Source organism: Triticum dicoccoides, chromosome 3B (assembly GCF_002162155.2).
Source record: "Triticum dicoccoides isolate Atlit2015 ecotype Zavitan chromosome 3B, WEW_v2.0, whole genome shotgun sequence".
Lineage (NCBI taxonomy): Eukaryota > Viridiplantae > Streptophyta > Magnoliopsida > Poales > Poaceae > Triticum > Triticum dicoccoides.
Window position 1 is genome coordinate 574,867,565 of NC_041385.1, and position 15,675 is coordinate 574,883,239.

A 15,675-nucleotide genomic window follows, 5' to 3' on the forward strand; every position below is an offset into this window, starting at 1 on the left:
TACTGGTGGGAGTGGAAAACGGGAAGAGGAAGATGGCTTGGTTGAGTTGGGAGAAGATGGTCTTACCCAAAGCTAAAGGAGGGATGGGTTTTCGAGATATGTGTGCGTTTAATCAAGCCTTGTTGGCCAAGCAAGCTTGGAGGCTGGTTGACACACCGGAAAGCTTATGCGCTCGCCTGCTGCGTGCAAAGTATTATCCCAATGGAAATATTCTTGATACGGTGTTCTCTGGACGAGCTTCGGAGGTCTGGAAAGGAATCAGCCATGGGATGGAACTTGTGAAGAGAGGTATAACCTGGCGAGTTGGAGACGGGTCTAAAATCCGAACGTGGCGGGACCCTTGGATCCCACGGGGACACGATTGTAGACCAATCACTCCTAAGAGGAACTAGCGTTTTAACTGTGTGTCAGACTTCTTGGAAGAAACTGGAGCATGGAACTTACAACGGCTCAGGGATCATTTCTGGGAGATGGACATCAATGAAATTCTAAAGATCAAAGCTTCACCGAGAAGAAGGGAGGACTTCATTGCTTGGCATCCTGGAAAGCACGGCTCTTTCTCTGTGAAGAGTGCCTACCACCTGGCGACCTCAGCTCGGGAGGAGAGCGTTGCAGGTGGGGCGTCCAGCTCATCCCTAGATGGTGATCGAAAGTTGTGGAAACTACTCTGGCAGTCTAAAGTCCCTCTTAAGATGCGTATCTCAGCATGGAAGGCTTGCTCGGGAGCTTTAGCGACAAACGAGTGCAAGGTCTATAGACATATCAGCAGGCGGGGCACTTGTTCTACGTGCGGTATTGAAAGAGAAGACTCATCTCATGCTCTTATCTCCTCTCCACATGCGGTATCATTATGGGAGGCGATGCGGAGCGTGTGGAATCTGCCACCTCGTGAGTGCCTTGTCAATTCGGGTCCAGACTGGCTTCTTCACGTACTTGCTGCGTGCTCAGCACAAGTACGGGATATGGTTATCCTTCTTTGCTGGCGTATATGGAGTGTGCGCTCAGATGTCACTCATGGCAAACAATATTCACTAGTGGAGGCGTCGGTCGCTTTTTTGGACAGCTATCCGAGGTCGCTCAGATTATCAGAACAGTTCACTACTGAGCAACTGATCAAGGGGAAGATGAACGTGGTCCAAGAACCGGAAGTCTGACCTGTATCTCCTCCAGTGGAAGTGGAACCCTGACCCCCGCCACCGGCTGGTTATGTTGCACTGTCTGTCGATGGCTCCTTTCAGCCAATGGACGGTTCGGCAGCTACGGGTTTGCTGTTGCGTCGACACGATGGCTCTATCATCTTCTCGGCCTACCGGGTTCTTTTCCACTGTAAGGATGCCTTGGAGGCGGAAATTCATGCAATAATGCAAGGTATGGCGCTGGCACTCCAGCATTCCGCTCTACCGGTATGGGTACAATCAGACTCTTCAGTAGCGTTATTTTCACTCGTTGATGCAAGTTTGTCCAGATCCGTCTATGGCCATCTTGTTGCTGAAATCAAGTCTCTAATGGAGGAAAGGGAGTTCATTCCGAAGAAAATTACTAGAAGTCAAAATAGGGTTGCAGATTGTTTGGCCTCTTATAGCCGCACCGGATCCTGTACTGCAGTGTGGTTGTTAGGAGTTCCGCCGTGTATAATGGAACTTGTGCCACGTGATTGTGTCCCTATGTTCTTGGAATAAAACTCACTTTTCTCCCGCAAAAAAAGAAGTGTGGCTCAGAGTTTGTGAACCTTAAGTTAGACAAGTTTAGCAAAATTTGAGTGGCAAACTATGACAAAATTAACCTCAAACCAAACAGGCCCATAGTTTAAGAGTTCAATGGCCGTCTAAAAGAAGTTGAGCAAGTTGGGTAGCCCATAAGCTAAGTGTAATTTATCCTTCTTGGATTATGGCATGCATATGCACATACCGTATATGTAGGTTTTATATAATAGGTCGAAATGAAACAAGTGGGGCCAAAACTTCCTATAGCCGGGCTAGAGAATTAGCATCGGGACAACATGCAATTAATTAATCAACATGGCAAAAATTCCTACAACATGCGATTTCTCCTCTCGAAATACCAGTACCACTCAGCTAAACTAGAGTCGCTGTGCAGACGTCCACTTATTTCCATCGGAGAATCTGCGGGTCCACGCGGCAAGCGCTAATTGGCCACGACAGGATAGCCAATGTCCGCCTCACCCAATCCTGGTGGTGCCAAGCGATCCGCGGCCTCGCTTATTGTCGATAACTCGATATTTTCACACGTCGCCTTATTAAGGAAACACCCTGCGGACCAGCACACGCTAGCCAAGCAAGACCCGAGCAAGCCACACTCTCCAGCACCAGCAGAGGCCGGCGGCAAAGCAGCGCAGCACAGCAACAAATGGCCACCATCAGCGCCGCCGCGGCGACCACCGTCGTCGCCCGTGCCGCGATCGCCAGGCCACAGGCCCTAGGTACGTAGCCGCTACGTGCCGCCATGCGTGTTTTCCATGTGCAAAGTTCGCGGCCCAGGCCTGAGCTGAGCCGATTAACCGTGCAGGTCTGCCCCAGCTGAGGACGAGGAGCGAGAGGGTGAGGTGCAGCTACTCCAAGGACGCCAAGGAGGCGACCCCTGCCGCCACCGTCCGCGGGGCCAGCGCGTCCCTGCTCGCCGCGGCGGGCGCGGTGACCGCGTCCGCGGGGCCGGCGCTCGCTCTGGTCGACGAGCGGATGTCGACGGAGGGCACCGGGCTGAGCCTGGGGCTGAGCAACAACCTGCTGGGGTGGATCCTCCTGGGCGTCTTCGGCCTCATCTGGTCGCTCTACACCGTCTACACCTCCGGCCTCGACGAGGACGAGGAGTCCGGCGGCCTCTCCCTCTAAGCTACACATAGTTTCTCCCGTCGTCTCATGTAATCCGCTCGCGAGCATCGCCATGATCGGTGTAATGTAATTCCAGAGATGGATATTTGTTTCTAAGCGTTTCCATTCTGAGAGATGTTTCGCGGTCAGATGGATTGCTTGCCCCGCCTTGAAGACCGTGCGTCTCGCGATTTGAATGAATAAAACATCCAAGGAAAATTTCACTCACGCACAGATAGGTCCAAGTTCTCAGTAAAATTGCTGATCTGTGATGGTATGTGGCATTTTGGCCATATAGTTCCTTTGCTTCTAGTGTACATAACTTTACATCAGCTTTTGATCAAAACCATATAACAGTACATATATCGGATCGCTGCAACAGAATATACTTTTTTTGATCTACAACAAAATCTGTTAACGAATGTTGATTCTCAAGGTGCTCCAAGTTAGGTGGAAAAACTGGTGCCTACTCTAATGGTCAGCTGGTACTATCTTCAATATGATTGTCCTGAGACGCAATCTCTTCAGCAGTAACTTCTATCTGTTCAGAGATGCTTAAGGTGACCTCGGAAAAAAATTCAGTGTTTCCTTCGGACGAGCCACCAGTAGCATCAGTAACTTCTATTGGCTCAGAATCGCCAGTTACCACAATATTTTCAAGGTGTTGAGCTCTTGACCTGGTTTTCGAAGGCTCATCAGGTGGGCTTGTGGCTGGATGAGAGATCAATATTACAGAACTTGATTGAATCTGGACACTGGATTGGTCCACATAAGATTCATCGGGGTGCTCATGACTTCTAGAATTCTGCGTGTTATCCTCTTCGGCATGGTACGATATGCCAAGTTTCTGTGCATGACTCAATCCTGGACAAACTCCCTAGCACAAAGATATCGCAGTCAGAAAAGAAAAACGCACCTTCAACTTCAAACCAACGTGTATACTAGATCGAAGTGACAAAAGATCTTAAAAGATCCTCTTGGTAAGTATGGTATTCCTGTAGAATGGCACAAGTACCATAATAAACCATAAAATAAGTCCGATTATCTTTAATTCTTACATAAACACTCGAACGCAACACCAGATTGACACGGAAACCATGTATGGCATTCCAAAGTCCACTCCTAAACTACTCAGATAAAATATACATTCCACTGTTCAATCTCATCTTTCCTTACCTTCAGGGAAGGACCGGTAACAACAAGTGGGACGTTAATAACACAATTAAATATGCTCCATGCAAACAGTTAATATATCATTAAAGCAGATTCAATTTAAACAACATGTTCCATTATCGTCCATTTTCTTTCTGCAAGGCAGAGAAGGTGCCTAAGAAAAGTTAATCAGAAATGCAGTAGAGCATACCTTGATGTAACCTCTTGTTGTGAACAAAACATTGGACAATGAATTTTGACTGGAAACAGTCCGTCTTTCATCAAACTGGGCACAGTTAGCACTTTGCTGTATACTGGAACCATCACCACTGTCGTAGCCACGGTCTCCAAAATGAAGGCAATGCTCATCTACCAAGGTTATTTCGGGAGTAGCAGGTAACAAATGGCCTTCTGTGCTGAATATGTATCTGCAGAGTCAACGATACATGGTAAGTTGGAATGTTACATCTGAATAATCAACTGAACTCAATAACTCCAGAGTCGTACTTACTTATATGGCCCATTTTCAACAATGTTATCAGGGCCTACAGCTAAATCAAAAAGAAGCCAGAGATATTTTACCTGCAATGTCTCCGTAGTTAGATTTAACTGGCACAGACATGAAATGACTGTTTTTTAATTCATGTCAAGCATTCATACATATTATGATTCGGGAGAAGGGCTCGAGGAAATATAACGTGCACATAAATTTTAGCAGACACAAAGTAGATGATTATATTTCGTAGTTTGCCAGATCTAATCATAAATGTTAGGGTCTAGAGAAGAGATTGTTTTGAAGTTTATGGTTCACTCTCGTGTTAGTAGACTAAGATACCCTACAAGAAAAATGACTAAATGTTTAGAACTGGTGAAGAAATATAAGAGCGTTTAGATCACTACTTTAGTGATCTAAACGCTCTATATTTCTTTACGGAGGAAGTACCAAGTAGTTACCCATACGCATGCTAATCTCATTTGTAGATCTAGGTGATGTATGGCGCTGGTCCACGAAAAAAATCATGCCAGCATTTTATCGGCAAAGAATATACTGCATATTTTGATATAAAATTACTTGCCGTTTCTGCAAGGAAAAAACTCTCCATGTGGTCATCCTGCTTGTGGGTTTCCACATCTGAAATGTGGCAGTAGCCGCAAGGACATTTAGCAGCATATTGAAGGCTTGCTAGTATATCCCTTCCCACATCAAGGTACCTGCAAATTTTTCATGGTAACAAAGTTATAGTTTTGCACTTAACTAAAAATCAACTGGTTCCCATCAATCAATATTAGCGAAGGTGAACACTTCTTTTGTCCACATCAGCATCACATAAAAGAATCATACATGAAAAGCTTCACTCAGGTTTCATGTCCCTTTAGGTGGTAAGAGCAATAGAATCTAAAAGATTGGTCTGTTTACACAAGAACAAACTATATCTTACTTGCAAAGAAACACACCTATAATCTCTGGTAGCCTTGAATAGCCAATATGTGCTTTCAATCAACTCAGGCCGCAGCGGGTAGCTCCTTTGTCCGTTCTATAAAACATTGGAACATATGAAATGGTGAGAATAAGAAAGTGGTAAATACTCTCATTCCATACAGTTTTGCTAGGACCGTATTTGTCTTTTAGAGTTGATAGTTCCATTTGAAGTTCAAGGCTTGTGGTGTATCCGGCCAGAAGATTTGAGGACCAAAAATTATTAACCCATAAACGTATAAAATTTATTGGGTTATTCCATTACCTGAACAGTGGACGTAGCAAGATTAAACCCTTCTGGAGTGAACCCATATTTTTTCCAGACGCTAAAGAAGGCATCATGTGTTCGAATGGCAGGATCGACATCTCCAGCTAAAACCTTAAATCTAAGTAGCATAAGCAATTATCTAAAATATGCGCTGCAGAGCTGGTATATGTTCTGATATATGAAGAACCCAAACCTGAAGTCCTGGCCAGAATGCCTGCAGACTATTGAATAGTGGCCAAACAGTAGCACCAGAATTCATATTTACCTCAATATACCTAACATGGAATTTTGAAAATTAGACATCAAACTTGAACATTCAACAGGAAGCAGCTGAAAAACTTACAATAGCATCAAAAGATAAACTATCTGACCGTATATGCTGAGCAAGAAAAACATGATTGAACTTATGTAGTTATACGTTACAGTTTCATGTTATAGAGATCAAATTCCAACTTTGACCTTTAAAAAATACAACCTTGCAAAATAACCAAATATCCTCAAACAATGACATGATACTGGGGATTAACAGTGTTGAATACGATTTAAAAGGTAATAGCATTTTTACCAAGGATCATGGTGGAGGTAGTGCATGGCAGCCTTGTAAGCCTCTTGAAATACATACAAGTATTCTTCATCTCCAAACAATAAATATGCCTGTTGATACAAAACAATGACTGTTAAAATCCATGGTTGGGAGGTCAAGAAATAGATTAAGAGAGAACCAACTAGATGATGAGCAGGGTTTTGGTCAAGCTATAGAATAAACATGTATCAAGGATTATTCAAAAATATCTGGCACGCCTATCTTATTACATTCGATTGTACAATACTTTTTCCAAAAAAAAAATATCTATGTTCTATATTATTTAGAGTTTTGGACACCTTCAGAACATATTCGTAGAACGAGTCGATGCTTGTGCCGATTCCTGCATCCTGCATGATGGTAATGGTGAATCATCTTCAGAAACTAAGAATGCAAAGGGAAAAAATTGGAAGTAATTATGTTGGTATTGTTAGCACGGCCCCCAGAGAAGCAAAAGCGACGATAAAACGCAGAACAAACATGTTTCCACTCCACTGGTGCGGCCAGTCATATTAATTTAATAAATAAACATAGTGAGTAGCATGGGACATGGTATTTATCCCAGACAGTGGTGCATGCCTACACAAATGCCATGAGCTAGCTTCTTGTACACCAAAGAGTTATACGGCGAGAGTGCAGAAAAATACATTTTGTGGCTCAAAAATTATCAGACGAGGACAACAATTAATACCTTTTGTGTCCATTCACCAGTAAAGACATTTATATGGGCACCGACAAGGTTGAGTTTCGACCTGCGTGCCCATATCCCACGCACTGAATTTTTTGCAACTTGCTCAAAAACTGCGATAGGAGGAGGAGCAAATTTAACAAAGAATGATATAATGCACAAACAATAAGAAAGCGATACTACAAGACCAAAGCACAACACTGATTCATATTGCCAATACTGACCAGTGTTATTAGTCAACCGACTCAAGACACCGAACTCCAATGCCAAAGTGCCGCCACCAGCCGTCGATGTTATCTGGAGTAACATCCAGATGTCAACAACAAATCTAATGTATGTTCATGTCCACTTAATAGCCAAGTAACTTGCTCGCGCTAGTTACAAGCATGAATACGAGAGATTAAGCAGGACATGTGGATGGTATTTATCGTCAAAATTACTGAACATGAGTAGAGGAAATTCAGAAGTGATAGAGGATTAGATAACACTCAGGTAATATGTTTAATGGTTACAAATCAGTAGAATAACCATTCCAAAATTACTGAAGCAAAATGCATAAGCATTTTGGAACTCTCAGCAAATCTCAACATTATCGGTAATTAACATGTTTCTAGAGACGTTTCTCTTTGCAAAACTTTACAGCTAGCAAAAGGGAAGAAGAAAGAAACTTGCCTTGCTTTCATCATCATCGACTCCATACAATAAATTAACAGATCCAAATGGAATACCTACAAGACAAACTGCACTAGTTAGGCAAACAATAGGAAATCAGAACACAATAAGAACTAAGAAACTTGATGAAAAGCCTTTTTGCTCAATCCATCATAAACGAGTGACCGAGAGATGCAAGGGGAAACTTCTTATCCAAACCAATTTGGTGTACGTTTCTACCTGTGGCCATCGGAAGTGGCATTAAACACCAGTTATGCGGTGAAACCGGTTCAACAACAGCCAAACTCCAGTGGCAAATCCAGTATGTTGCCAAGTCACATATAAGATATTTTCCTTTTTATAAATTTGTGAAGTGTGTGTGCATGCTCACATTATGAGTGTGCCGTCCATGTGTTTTCACATGTATGTGAGTGTGTATTGTTAAAATGAACATGATTTTCCTTGTAATTAGGTCTAGTGCCACCACCCTGGCCAGTGAAAAATAGTCCAATGTCTGATGTACTGATGGAATACATAACATATTCCATTACAAAAAGATACAAATAGACAAAGTAGTGAACCTGTAGGAGTGTCAAATGCAGGTAACAACCTCTGGGCCAAGTCAACGGACAAATGAAGTAACTGATCATCATAAGATTCGATCTTCATACCCTGTCAATGAATAGTTAATACTGGAATACTTGAGCCATATCTATGTTCAGTTTTTTTTTGCAAAATAAAATAAAATAAGTAAAATTTCAGTCATTCAAACTGATGCAGATATTTATTGGTAGATCGCAGCACTTGAAGCCATGCATGTGATGACAAAAAGAAGTTGTATATATACTTTCTCCACAAGGCATGCTTCACACACTGTCATGCTTCTTTGTGTTCCACCACTTAGAAATATGTATCCATTTATGGTCACACTTTTGTAGTTCAGACTGAGAAAGTTAAAGTGGAAGCATTATCTAACCTTGTTACATTTTTACTGGTTCCATATCGTATTGACTCTGCACACTTGATAGTTGAACAAATAAGGTGAACAGAGTTTAGTATGATGAGGCGTTCTTTGGTCACTTTCTCCTCTTTTTACAGTGGATTATTTTTCTTTTTAATGAAAACATTTTCTTCATTACATGTGGGTGCTTTTAGTGAAACGTGGCAAACTAAAGAAAAAACTGACACGTGACCATGCCTATTACTTAATGCATCACATTCAGCCATTGTAATATCACGAAATAATCTCAAACAAAAAACAGAAGTGTTGAAATTGGGATACAAATGGTCTAGAGGGACTAAAACTAAAATATTTCGCATGGTTATTCCCAAGTAATAAGTTACAGTTTGGTGTCAAAAGTAGGCATACATATTATCAATATGGTCTTGCAAATTTCAGTTCAAAAAAATGTTCTTACATTAGTAGCTTTGTTTTGCACCACAGCTGCTGCTTCAGTAAGATTTTTACGCTTTACTAAAGTATATATTATAGTTTACATCTATAAGTGTATGCTTTTCATGTCATACTAAAAGTGATGTTATCGGGAAATAGGTAAGAACATAAACAATCACAGCAAAGATGAGATAGGATCGAGCAGACATACAGTGGCATAGTCACTGGCAATCAGGTGAGCTGATAACAGACCCCCCAGTATACGTATATTGGTTTCAAAAACTGAGACAGTTTTGTTCTGCATGCACAAAGGAAACATGATTACTCAAATGGTGTGAGTTCTACACAACAATCAAGTGTTAATAAACAGACTCATAAATGCCATAAGGAAGAAACATTCTGATTTGTACACGCTGAAATTCAGACGAAAAAACAAGTACGCTAAGTAGAAGTAGAACAATCAAATATAACGAATTAACGGGGTACCTACATAATAGATATGGTATGTTTTTCATAATCAAATTGCAATGCCCCAAAAAGGGCATGCTACTTCACAGCACACTGATATGTTTTACATAATCAGAATGCAAGGCTCCAAAAAGGGTATTGCTACTTCATGTCATCATTTGCGAAGGAGATCAACAAATTCATTGAGATAATAATAATTTAATCAGCAAGCAGTTGATCATTTTGCTGCCCAGCAGAAATTAAGATATGAGAGTACTTCATTTTCTTTGCTATTTACTGGACGCATTTTCTTAACTCAGAAACTAACAAGCAAAGAATAAAATGCATTTAGTTAGATCTGTAATTAGTGAAACCAGATTCACTAAATGTCACTCATGTTTACTTACGATATCAAAGCGGACGTTCTTACCAACCCACTCCACACCAGCAGCAAATCTCTCCTTATCACCCAGTAAAGCCAGAGTATCCAAAGAGTCGATCTGTTCAACAATGTTTGTTCGTGATTAATGATAATCCACTAAAGTAACAGATGTTTGCAAAAATACTGAGGAACCAGTTTGCTAGTTCTTACAAGAGTAAGTGCATAACCACCAAGGGAGTCTTCCCCTTGACAACTCAACGGTCGCAACTCGTCAAGTGGAAAAGCATGTTGCATGTACCCATCAAATGCATGATAAAACATATCTTTCACCTGCATAAAAATATATAGTTCTATCTGTTAGCATTTCAACAAAGTTTAGGTCAATACAGGGCATTAAAAACTATGCTAGCTTGTTCTTATCTATACCACCCAAACGGGCAGACCCAATTCATCATGGCCATCAAACCATGTCAATCCAACAACCTAGATTGCTCCAATGGTGAGCTTTCAACATGTTTAGCGTGCAAATAATATTATACCAAATATCAACGCATGTGCTAATTACATAATTAACACCTAAGTATATACTACCTATTAGTATTAATGTGCAATTAATTTTCTCCTAATATCAACGTGCATTGCACGTAGACATTTACTAGTGCCATTTAGAGACTCTCGAGTTATTGCCACTACTGCCGGCCAAGGTAAGATACTGTTACAAACATGATTGGTTAACAAGTTAATACGCGATGTTATCTTGGTTGAGTACAAGAGTAAGACATATACTTGGAATCCTGGATAAATCAGATAACTGAACTGGCCTAAGCTGCAACTCATAAAAAATGAGCTATAACTTGGATTATACCCCACATCCTACCATTGGGAACATCATCAGAATGTGCCTCGCACAAGGCACAAAAAATTCAGAGCCTTTACCCAGAAATGCTTCATTACAAGATAAATTTAAGAAGGCATGGAAAAAAGAAAGTGAAGTCTTTTTCTCAAAACAAGGCAACCTCAAAAGCACCAGAAAGTTGAGGCAACTTGAGGCCTGAAAATGGTGTGGTCCAGTGAAATTCATAAAATGATCCCGTCCAGTAAAATTCAACGGACATGCTCACAAGAATGCCTTTGTAATTTGTAATTGGGGTAGGGTGTAGGGACAATTGCTTCAAGTCCCAAACGGTACCTCTGATGACACAATCTTACTAACAAAGGGAGGTGATATTCTTGGTTTGGTACCAACTTTTCTTACATTTATTTGTCCGCCATACTGGTTTCGTCCGCTTTCATTTTCTATTTTTGTTTCGTCCGCTCGCTTCGCCATATACATGCACGTCGATCTATCCCCAGCTGGCCCCTGGGCCCCGCGCAGTTTTCACATGGACCAGGTTGGTAGCTGGGACAGCACGGAAGTAGCAAAAAAATCGTCGCGGGTGGGGTTCGAACTCACGGACTTGCCTCCTATCCTAACCGCTGCAGCTACCTGAGCCAGCTAATGCTCGTGGTAGAGAGTTGGTTCGTTATAAAATTAAATAATACCACCTCACTCCTGTACACAAAACTTCACCAATTTATATACATCGATGAGTTACCTCAACATCAGCAAGCCACCTAGATAAGAGGGTAAAGTGTGGCTCATTTATTCTAGGAACAAAGTAAAAGGAAAGAAAGAAAGACCCCATGGAGAAATTAACTCCACAAATTGTGATGCCCAATGAAGTCCACAGATTGTGATGCGTGGCTGCACAAGCCAATGAAAGAAAAGAAATAAAGACCCGGTGGTGAAATAGAAAAGAAAGAAAGACCTGATGGAGAAATTAACTCCAAAATTGTAATGTGTGGCTGCACATTGCCAATAAAAAAACCAGATGAAAAATTAGCTCCAAAAATTGTGATACGTGGTTGCACATGTCAATAAAAAAAAGATAAAGACCGGATAATGGCCACAACATTCTGGGAAGGTCTCAGTGGACATGCAATTAATATATGCGTCGTCAATATACATTTCTGCTAGACATCGGCGTGCGCGCTCCTGCTAGCGTCGGGTGTCACCATTCGGATGTTGTCATGTTGTGCTGATGGACGTTTTGGTGGACACCTCCCTGCCTCCTGGTGGCACCGTTCGAAAGACGCACCAATTATCTCTCCTGGTGCATCGCACGGGCACGTTTGCTAGTAGGCTTAAATAGCAGACATGCTCACAATCGAACAATGATCTTGAGGGAGGGGGGGGGGGTATGGATTTTGAAAAGACCGAAAGTGACGGTTATATGATACAGCTCTCATATGTGGTGGTTTCATGTGGTTTACTCCGCCCCAGGTAGTGAACTCTTGAAAGTCGATTCCTACAACACACGTTCTCCTGGAACAAACAGTGGGTGCGACGGAAGCCAGGAATCTAACAATTTTTCCAGGAATAAACTGTGGGTGCAGCAAAAGCCATGAATCTAACAATTTAATTAATCAAACCAAGTAAAGTGATCAATCCGGGGAGGCTAGCACCAGATTACCAAACCAGCTAGCAATCGAACTGAAGCAAACGACACCATTCAGCAAGCCGCAGGGAGCCGAACTGTAATGGAATCACGGAACTAGCTATACTAAGCTAGGACGGGCTGCGCCTACGAGTGGCGGATCTGAGGGAGGGGCGGGGTACCTCGTCGCGTAGCAGGCGCGCCTCGGAAGGCGTGACGCCGTCTGCGACGGCGGCGCCGGGGAGCAGAGCGGCCGCGAGGATGGCGGCGGAGAGGCAGAGGAGGGCGGAGGCGCGGCCTTGGCGCCGCAGCCGCAGCCGCATCGGCTGCATCATGTTCGAGTTTGGGGACGGGCCCGAGAGACGAGGGGGAGCCCGGGAGGAGGGAGATAGGACTGCCAGTGCCAGTGCCAGGACAGGGTACTCCGTCTCCAGGAGACGTGTTTTTTTTTTTTAAGATACGAGGAGACGTGCTCTGAATAAACATGCCACCGTGCTATGCATGCTGAGGCAGAATATTAATTGCATCTTGATATTAGATAGAATATCCTAAAAAATACTCCCTCTTTAAAGAAATATAAGAGCATTTAGATCATTAAAATGTTCTTATTTTTTTATGGAGGGAGTATTAGATAGAATATTAATTATATGTTAATTATGTGATTAGTGCAGGGCTTGGAGGGCCTTTCTCTGTCAGATTGGCTTACGCGAGCCATTTCTTTGGTCGAGAGCATGATTTGGCGACCAAGATCGTCTGGGATTGTCGAGCGTGTTACGATGTAGGGTGTTTGGTTGGTTGGCCTACAAGAACCAGTGTTAGGCTTCCAACATGATGCCCCGACGTGGATTACCGCATCAAGACGTGCGCCCTCTCTGTTTCAGATGTCAAAAATCATCGATCATCTGCTAGTAGTTCGTGTCTTTGCACGTGTCGTTTGTCACCCAGTTGTGACTCCCTAGGGACACGCGGAATGGTCCACTCTAGAGATAGATCGTCTTCTACATGGATGTGTTTCATTACGACCAATGTCGGTGTCAAAACCGGCAGATCTCGGGTAGGGGGGCCCAAGCTGTATGTCTGAGGATCGATGATAACAATGATCAAATGGACACGGTGTTTACCCAGGTTCGGGCCCTCTTAATGGAGGTAAAACCCTACTCCTGCTTGATTATATTCGATGAGTATAGGGGTTACAAGAGTTGATCTACCTCGAGATCGTAATGGCTAAACCCTAGCTTGGCTAGCCTATCAATGTTATGATCCTGCCTTCGGTCTAAACCCTCCGGTTTATATAGATATCGGAGGGGCTTAGGGTTGTACAAAGTCGGTTTAACAGAAAGAAAACAGTATATCCAGACACCTAAACTTGCCGTTCACGTATATGGGAGTCCAAACCGGACACAGGAGGTGGTCATCTTCCTTGTATCTTGACGGCCCATTAGTCCGGCCCATATCGAACAGACTGGACGCCCGAGGACCCCTTAGTCCAGGACTCCCTTAGTAGCCCCTGAGTCAGTCTTCAATGATGATGTGTTCGGCGCACAGATTGTCTTCGGCATTGCGAGGCGGGTTCCCTGAACAATATATCAGCTTCCCTCCATAAAAGAACTATATTCGGCTTTGCATAATAAACACAACCCTTAGCCGCGAAGGCAGGATATATAAAAAATACGAATAGTGTCTTTACTGGCAACTTTCTCCGGTGAAGCATCAGACTTGACCCTTCAGTGTTTTGAACCATTTTCACACCCCGCGTTTCGTGTTTCGAGGCCGAACCCTCTTGGCCCGTCTTGTGAAAACAGAGATCGTGCCCACTTATTATGGGATTGCTCATCAATAAGATTTGGGTAATCAATCGTTTACGGCGCATGCTTATGTTGGGAACAGGCGAGTTTCAAGGCATAAGTGGGGGCGGTTGGCATTTTTACCGCCTATAAGAGGGCAACATATTCCTCCTCTCTTCCCCACGCCTTCTTCCAGCCTCAGCCTTCCAATCTCCCAAGCTCTTAGCGCCCGAAAGCAAGCTTTCGTCTTCCTCACCGCCACCACCTCCTCTGACCATGCCAAATCCGGTTCCAAGGGCAAGTGGAAGGCGTCCTCCGTCACGGAGAAGGAGATAAAGGATCTCCGGAGCGTGGGGTACCTGGCTGCAGACATCGCGCACAGGCTCCCCACCAAAGGTCAAATCATCCCCACTCTGGAGCCCGGTGAAAGGGTCGTTTTCCTCCCCCATTTCCTTAGAGGGTTAGGTTTTCCACTCCACCCCTTCTTCTCGGGACTCATGTTCTATTACGGGCTAGATTTCCATGATCTAGCCCCGAACTCTTTCCTCCACATCTCGGCATTTATCGTCGTGTGTGAGGCTTTACTCTGCATCCCCCACACTTCGGCTATGGCTAAAAGTCTTCAATGTGAAGCCGAAGGTGGTCGACGGGGAACATGCGGACTGCAGCGGTGCCATGATAAGAAAGCTGCCAACGCCACATGGCCCAAGGGGGCCTTCGTCAAGACCGTCAAGGTCTGGCAGCAAGAGTGGTTTTACGTCATCGAGCCGCGCCGCACCAAGTCGGCGGCTATTCCGGAGTTCAGATCCGGACCCCCCCCCATGAGGCTCATTTTGTGGACCACCAAGGGCCTCGACTGGGGGTCCCAGACGGAGGTGCAGACACTGCAAACGCGCATCACCAACGTGCTGAGCAAGAACGTCGGTCTCACCAATGTGGTGCAGATCATGCTCTTCCACCGCATCCTCCTCTGCCAACGCCGGACTTCCCCCATGTGGGAGTTTGATCCGAAGGAGCCGCGGACTCTACAACACTTCCTCGGCATGACGCACGAGGGATTGTGGAAGCTTCTTTTTAAGGCGCAGAAGAGTTGGCCCATGGAGACCGAAGATGTTGGTCTTGACGCCGAGAATCCGGCCACTCCGGTAAGTATTAGGTAAGTATTAGTTTTCCGAAGACATGTTCGTTCTATACTTTCAATCAATGTGAATCTTATCAGCCCACCTCTTTACAGGGCTGGACAAAGAAAGCGGAGCGAATCAAGAGTCCGGCTCTGTTGCCCGAAGACCCAGTCGCTCCTCAGCTGGAGGAGATGTTGGTCCCGGCGCCCTACCAAGCGCCGGAGAAGAAGGGCAAGAAGAAGAGCAAGGAGCCCAAGGGCGGGCCCCACCATAGAGGTCCTTCGGACACTGTGTCTGGAGAAACCGAGGTCGTCTCCTCTCACAAGGAAGACGAGGACGAAGAGGAGGAGGATGTGGAGAGCGACTCCCCTCGCAAAACAAGGAGGAGGAATCGGACGGCCTCCGAGAATCCGGAGGGGGCGAC

At 44.1% G+C, this 15,675-nt stretch overlaps 2 protein-coding genes across 4 annotated transcripts; one reads left to right on the plus strand and one right to left on the minus strand.

The window, feature by feature from the left end:
• Window positions 1-2,270: 2,270 nt before the first annotated feature.
• On the plus strand, window positions 2,271-3,056 carry LOC119277169 (photosystem II reaction center W protein, chloroplastic-like). Its single transcript, XM_037558416.1, has 2 exons — window positions 2,271-2,440; window positions 2,527-3,056. The coding sequence occupies exons 1-2, from the start codon at window positions 2,368-2,370 to the stop codon at window positions 2,847-2,849; spliced, it is 396 nt and encodes a 131-aa protein (XP_037414313.1). The 5' UTR covers window positions 2,271-2,367; the 3' UTR covers window positions 2,850-3,056.
• A 10-nt stretch (window positions 3,057-3,066) lies between these two features.
• On the minus strand, window positions 3,067-12,756 carry LOC119277168 (alpha-mannosidase I MNS4-like). 3 transcript variants are annotated; one of them, XM_037558412.1, is made up of 17 exons: window positions 12,529-12,752; window positions 10,080-10,199; window positions 9,895-9,987; window positions 9,252-9,338; window positions 8,229-8,319; window positions 7,669-7,724; window positions 7,221-7,293; window positions 7,000-7,109; window positions 6,608-6,658; window positions 6,291-6,379; window positions 5,919-6,000; window positions 5,723-5,836; window positions 5,436-5,515; window positions 5,057-5,192; window positions 4,492-4,562; window positions 4,192-4,408; window positions 3,067-3,705 (listed from the first exon to the last, which is right to left on the minus strand). In XM_037558412.1, the coding sequence occupies exons 1-17, from the start codon at window positions 12,679-12,681 to the stop codon at window positions 3,307-3,309; spliced, it is 2,022 nt and encodes a 673-aa protein (XP_037414309.1). In that variant the 5' UTR covers window positions 12,682-12,752; the 3' UTR covers window positions 3,067-3,306. The 3 variants fall into 3 exon arrangements, with proteins under 3 accessions (XP_037414309.1, XP_037414310.1, XP_037414312.1); XM_037558413.1 differs by having other exon boundaries at window positions 9,918-9,987; window positions 12,529-12,665; XM_037558415.1 differs by lacking the exons at window positions 3,067-3,705; window positions 4,492-4,562 and having other exon boundaries at window positions 4,204-4,408; window positions 12,529-12,756.
• Between the last annotated feature and the right edge of the window lie 2,919 nt (window positions 12,757-15,675).

Excerpts from the sequence above, each read along its gene's own strand:
- LOC119277168 (XM_037558412.1), bottom strand. The coding sequence starts at position 12,681 with ATGATGCAGCCGATGCGGCTGCGGCTGCGGCGCCAAGGCCGCGCCTCC. Across the intron at positions 7,110-7,220 it reads TCGGTTGACTAATAACACTG|TTTTTGAGCAAGTTGCAAAA; the intron begins GTCAGTATTGGC and ends CTCCTATCGCAG. Across the intron at positions 6,380-6,607 it reads TCTACGAATATGTTCTGAAG|GCATATTTATTGTTTGGAGA; the intron begins GTGTCCAAAACT and ends TTGTATCAACAG.
- LOC119277169 (XM_037558416.1), top strand. The coding sequence starts at position 2,368 with ATGGCCACCATCAGCGCCGCCGCGGCGACCACCGTCGTCGCCCGTGCC. Across the intron at positions 2,441-2,526 it reads CGCCAGGCCACAGGCCCTAG|GTCTGCCCCAGCTGAGGACG; the intron begins GTACGTAGCCGC and ends TTAACCGTGCAG.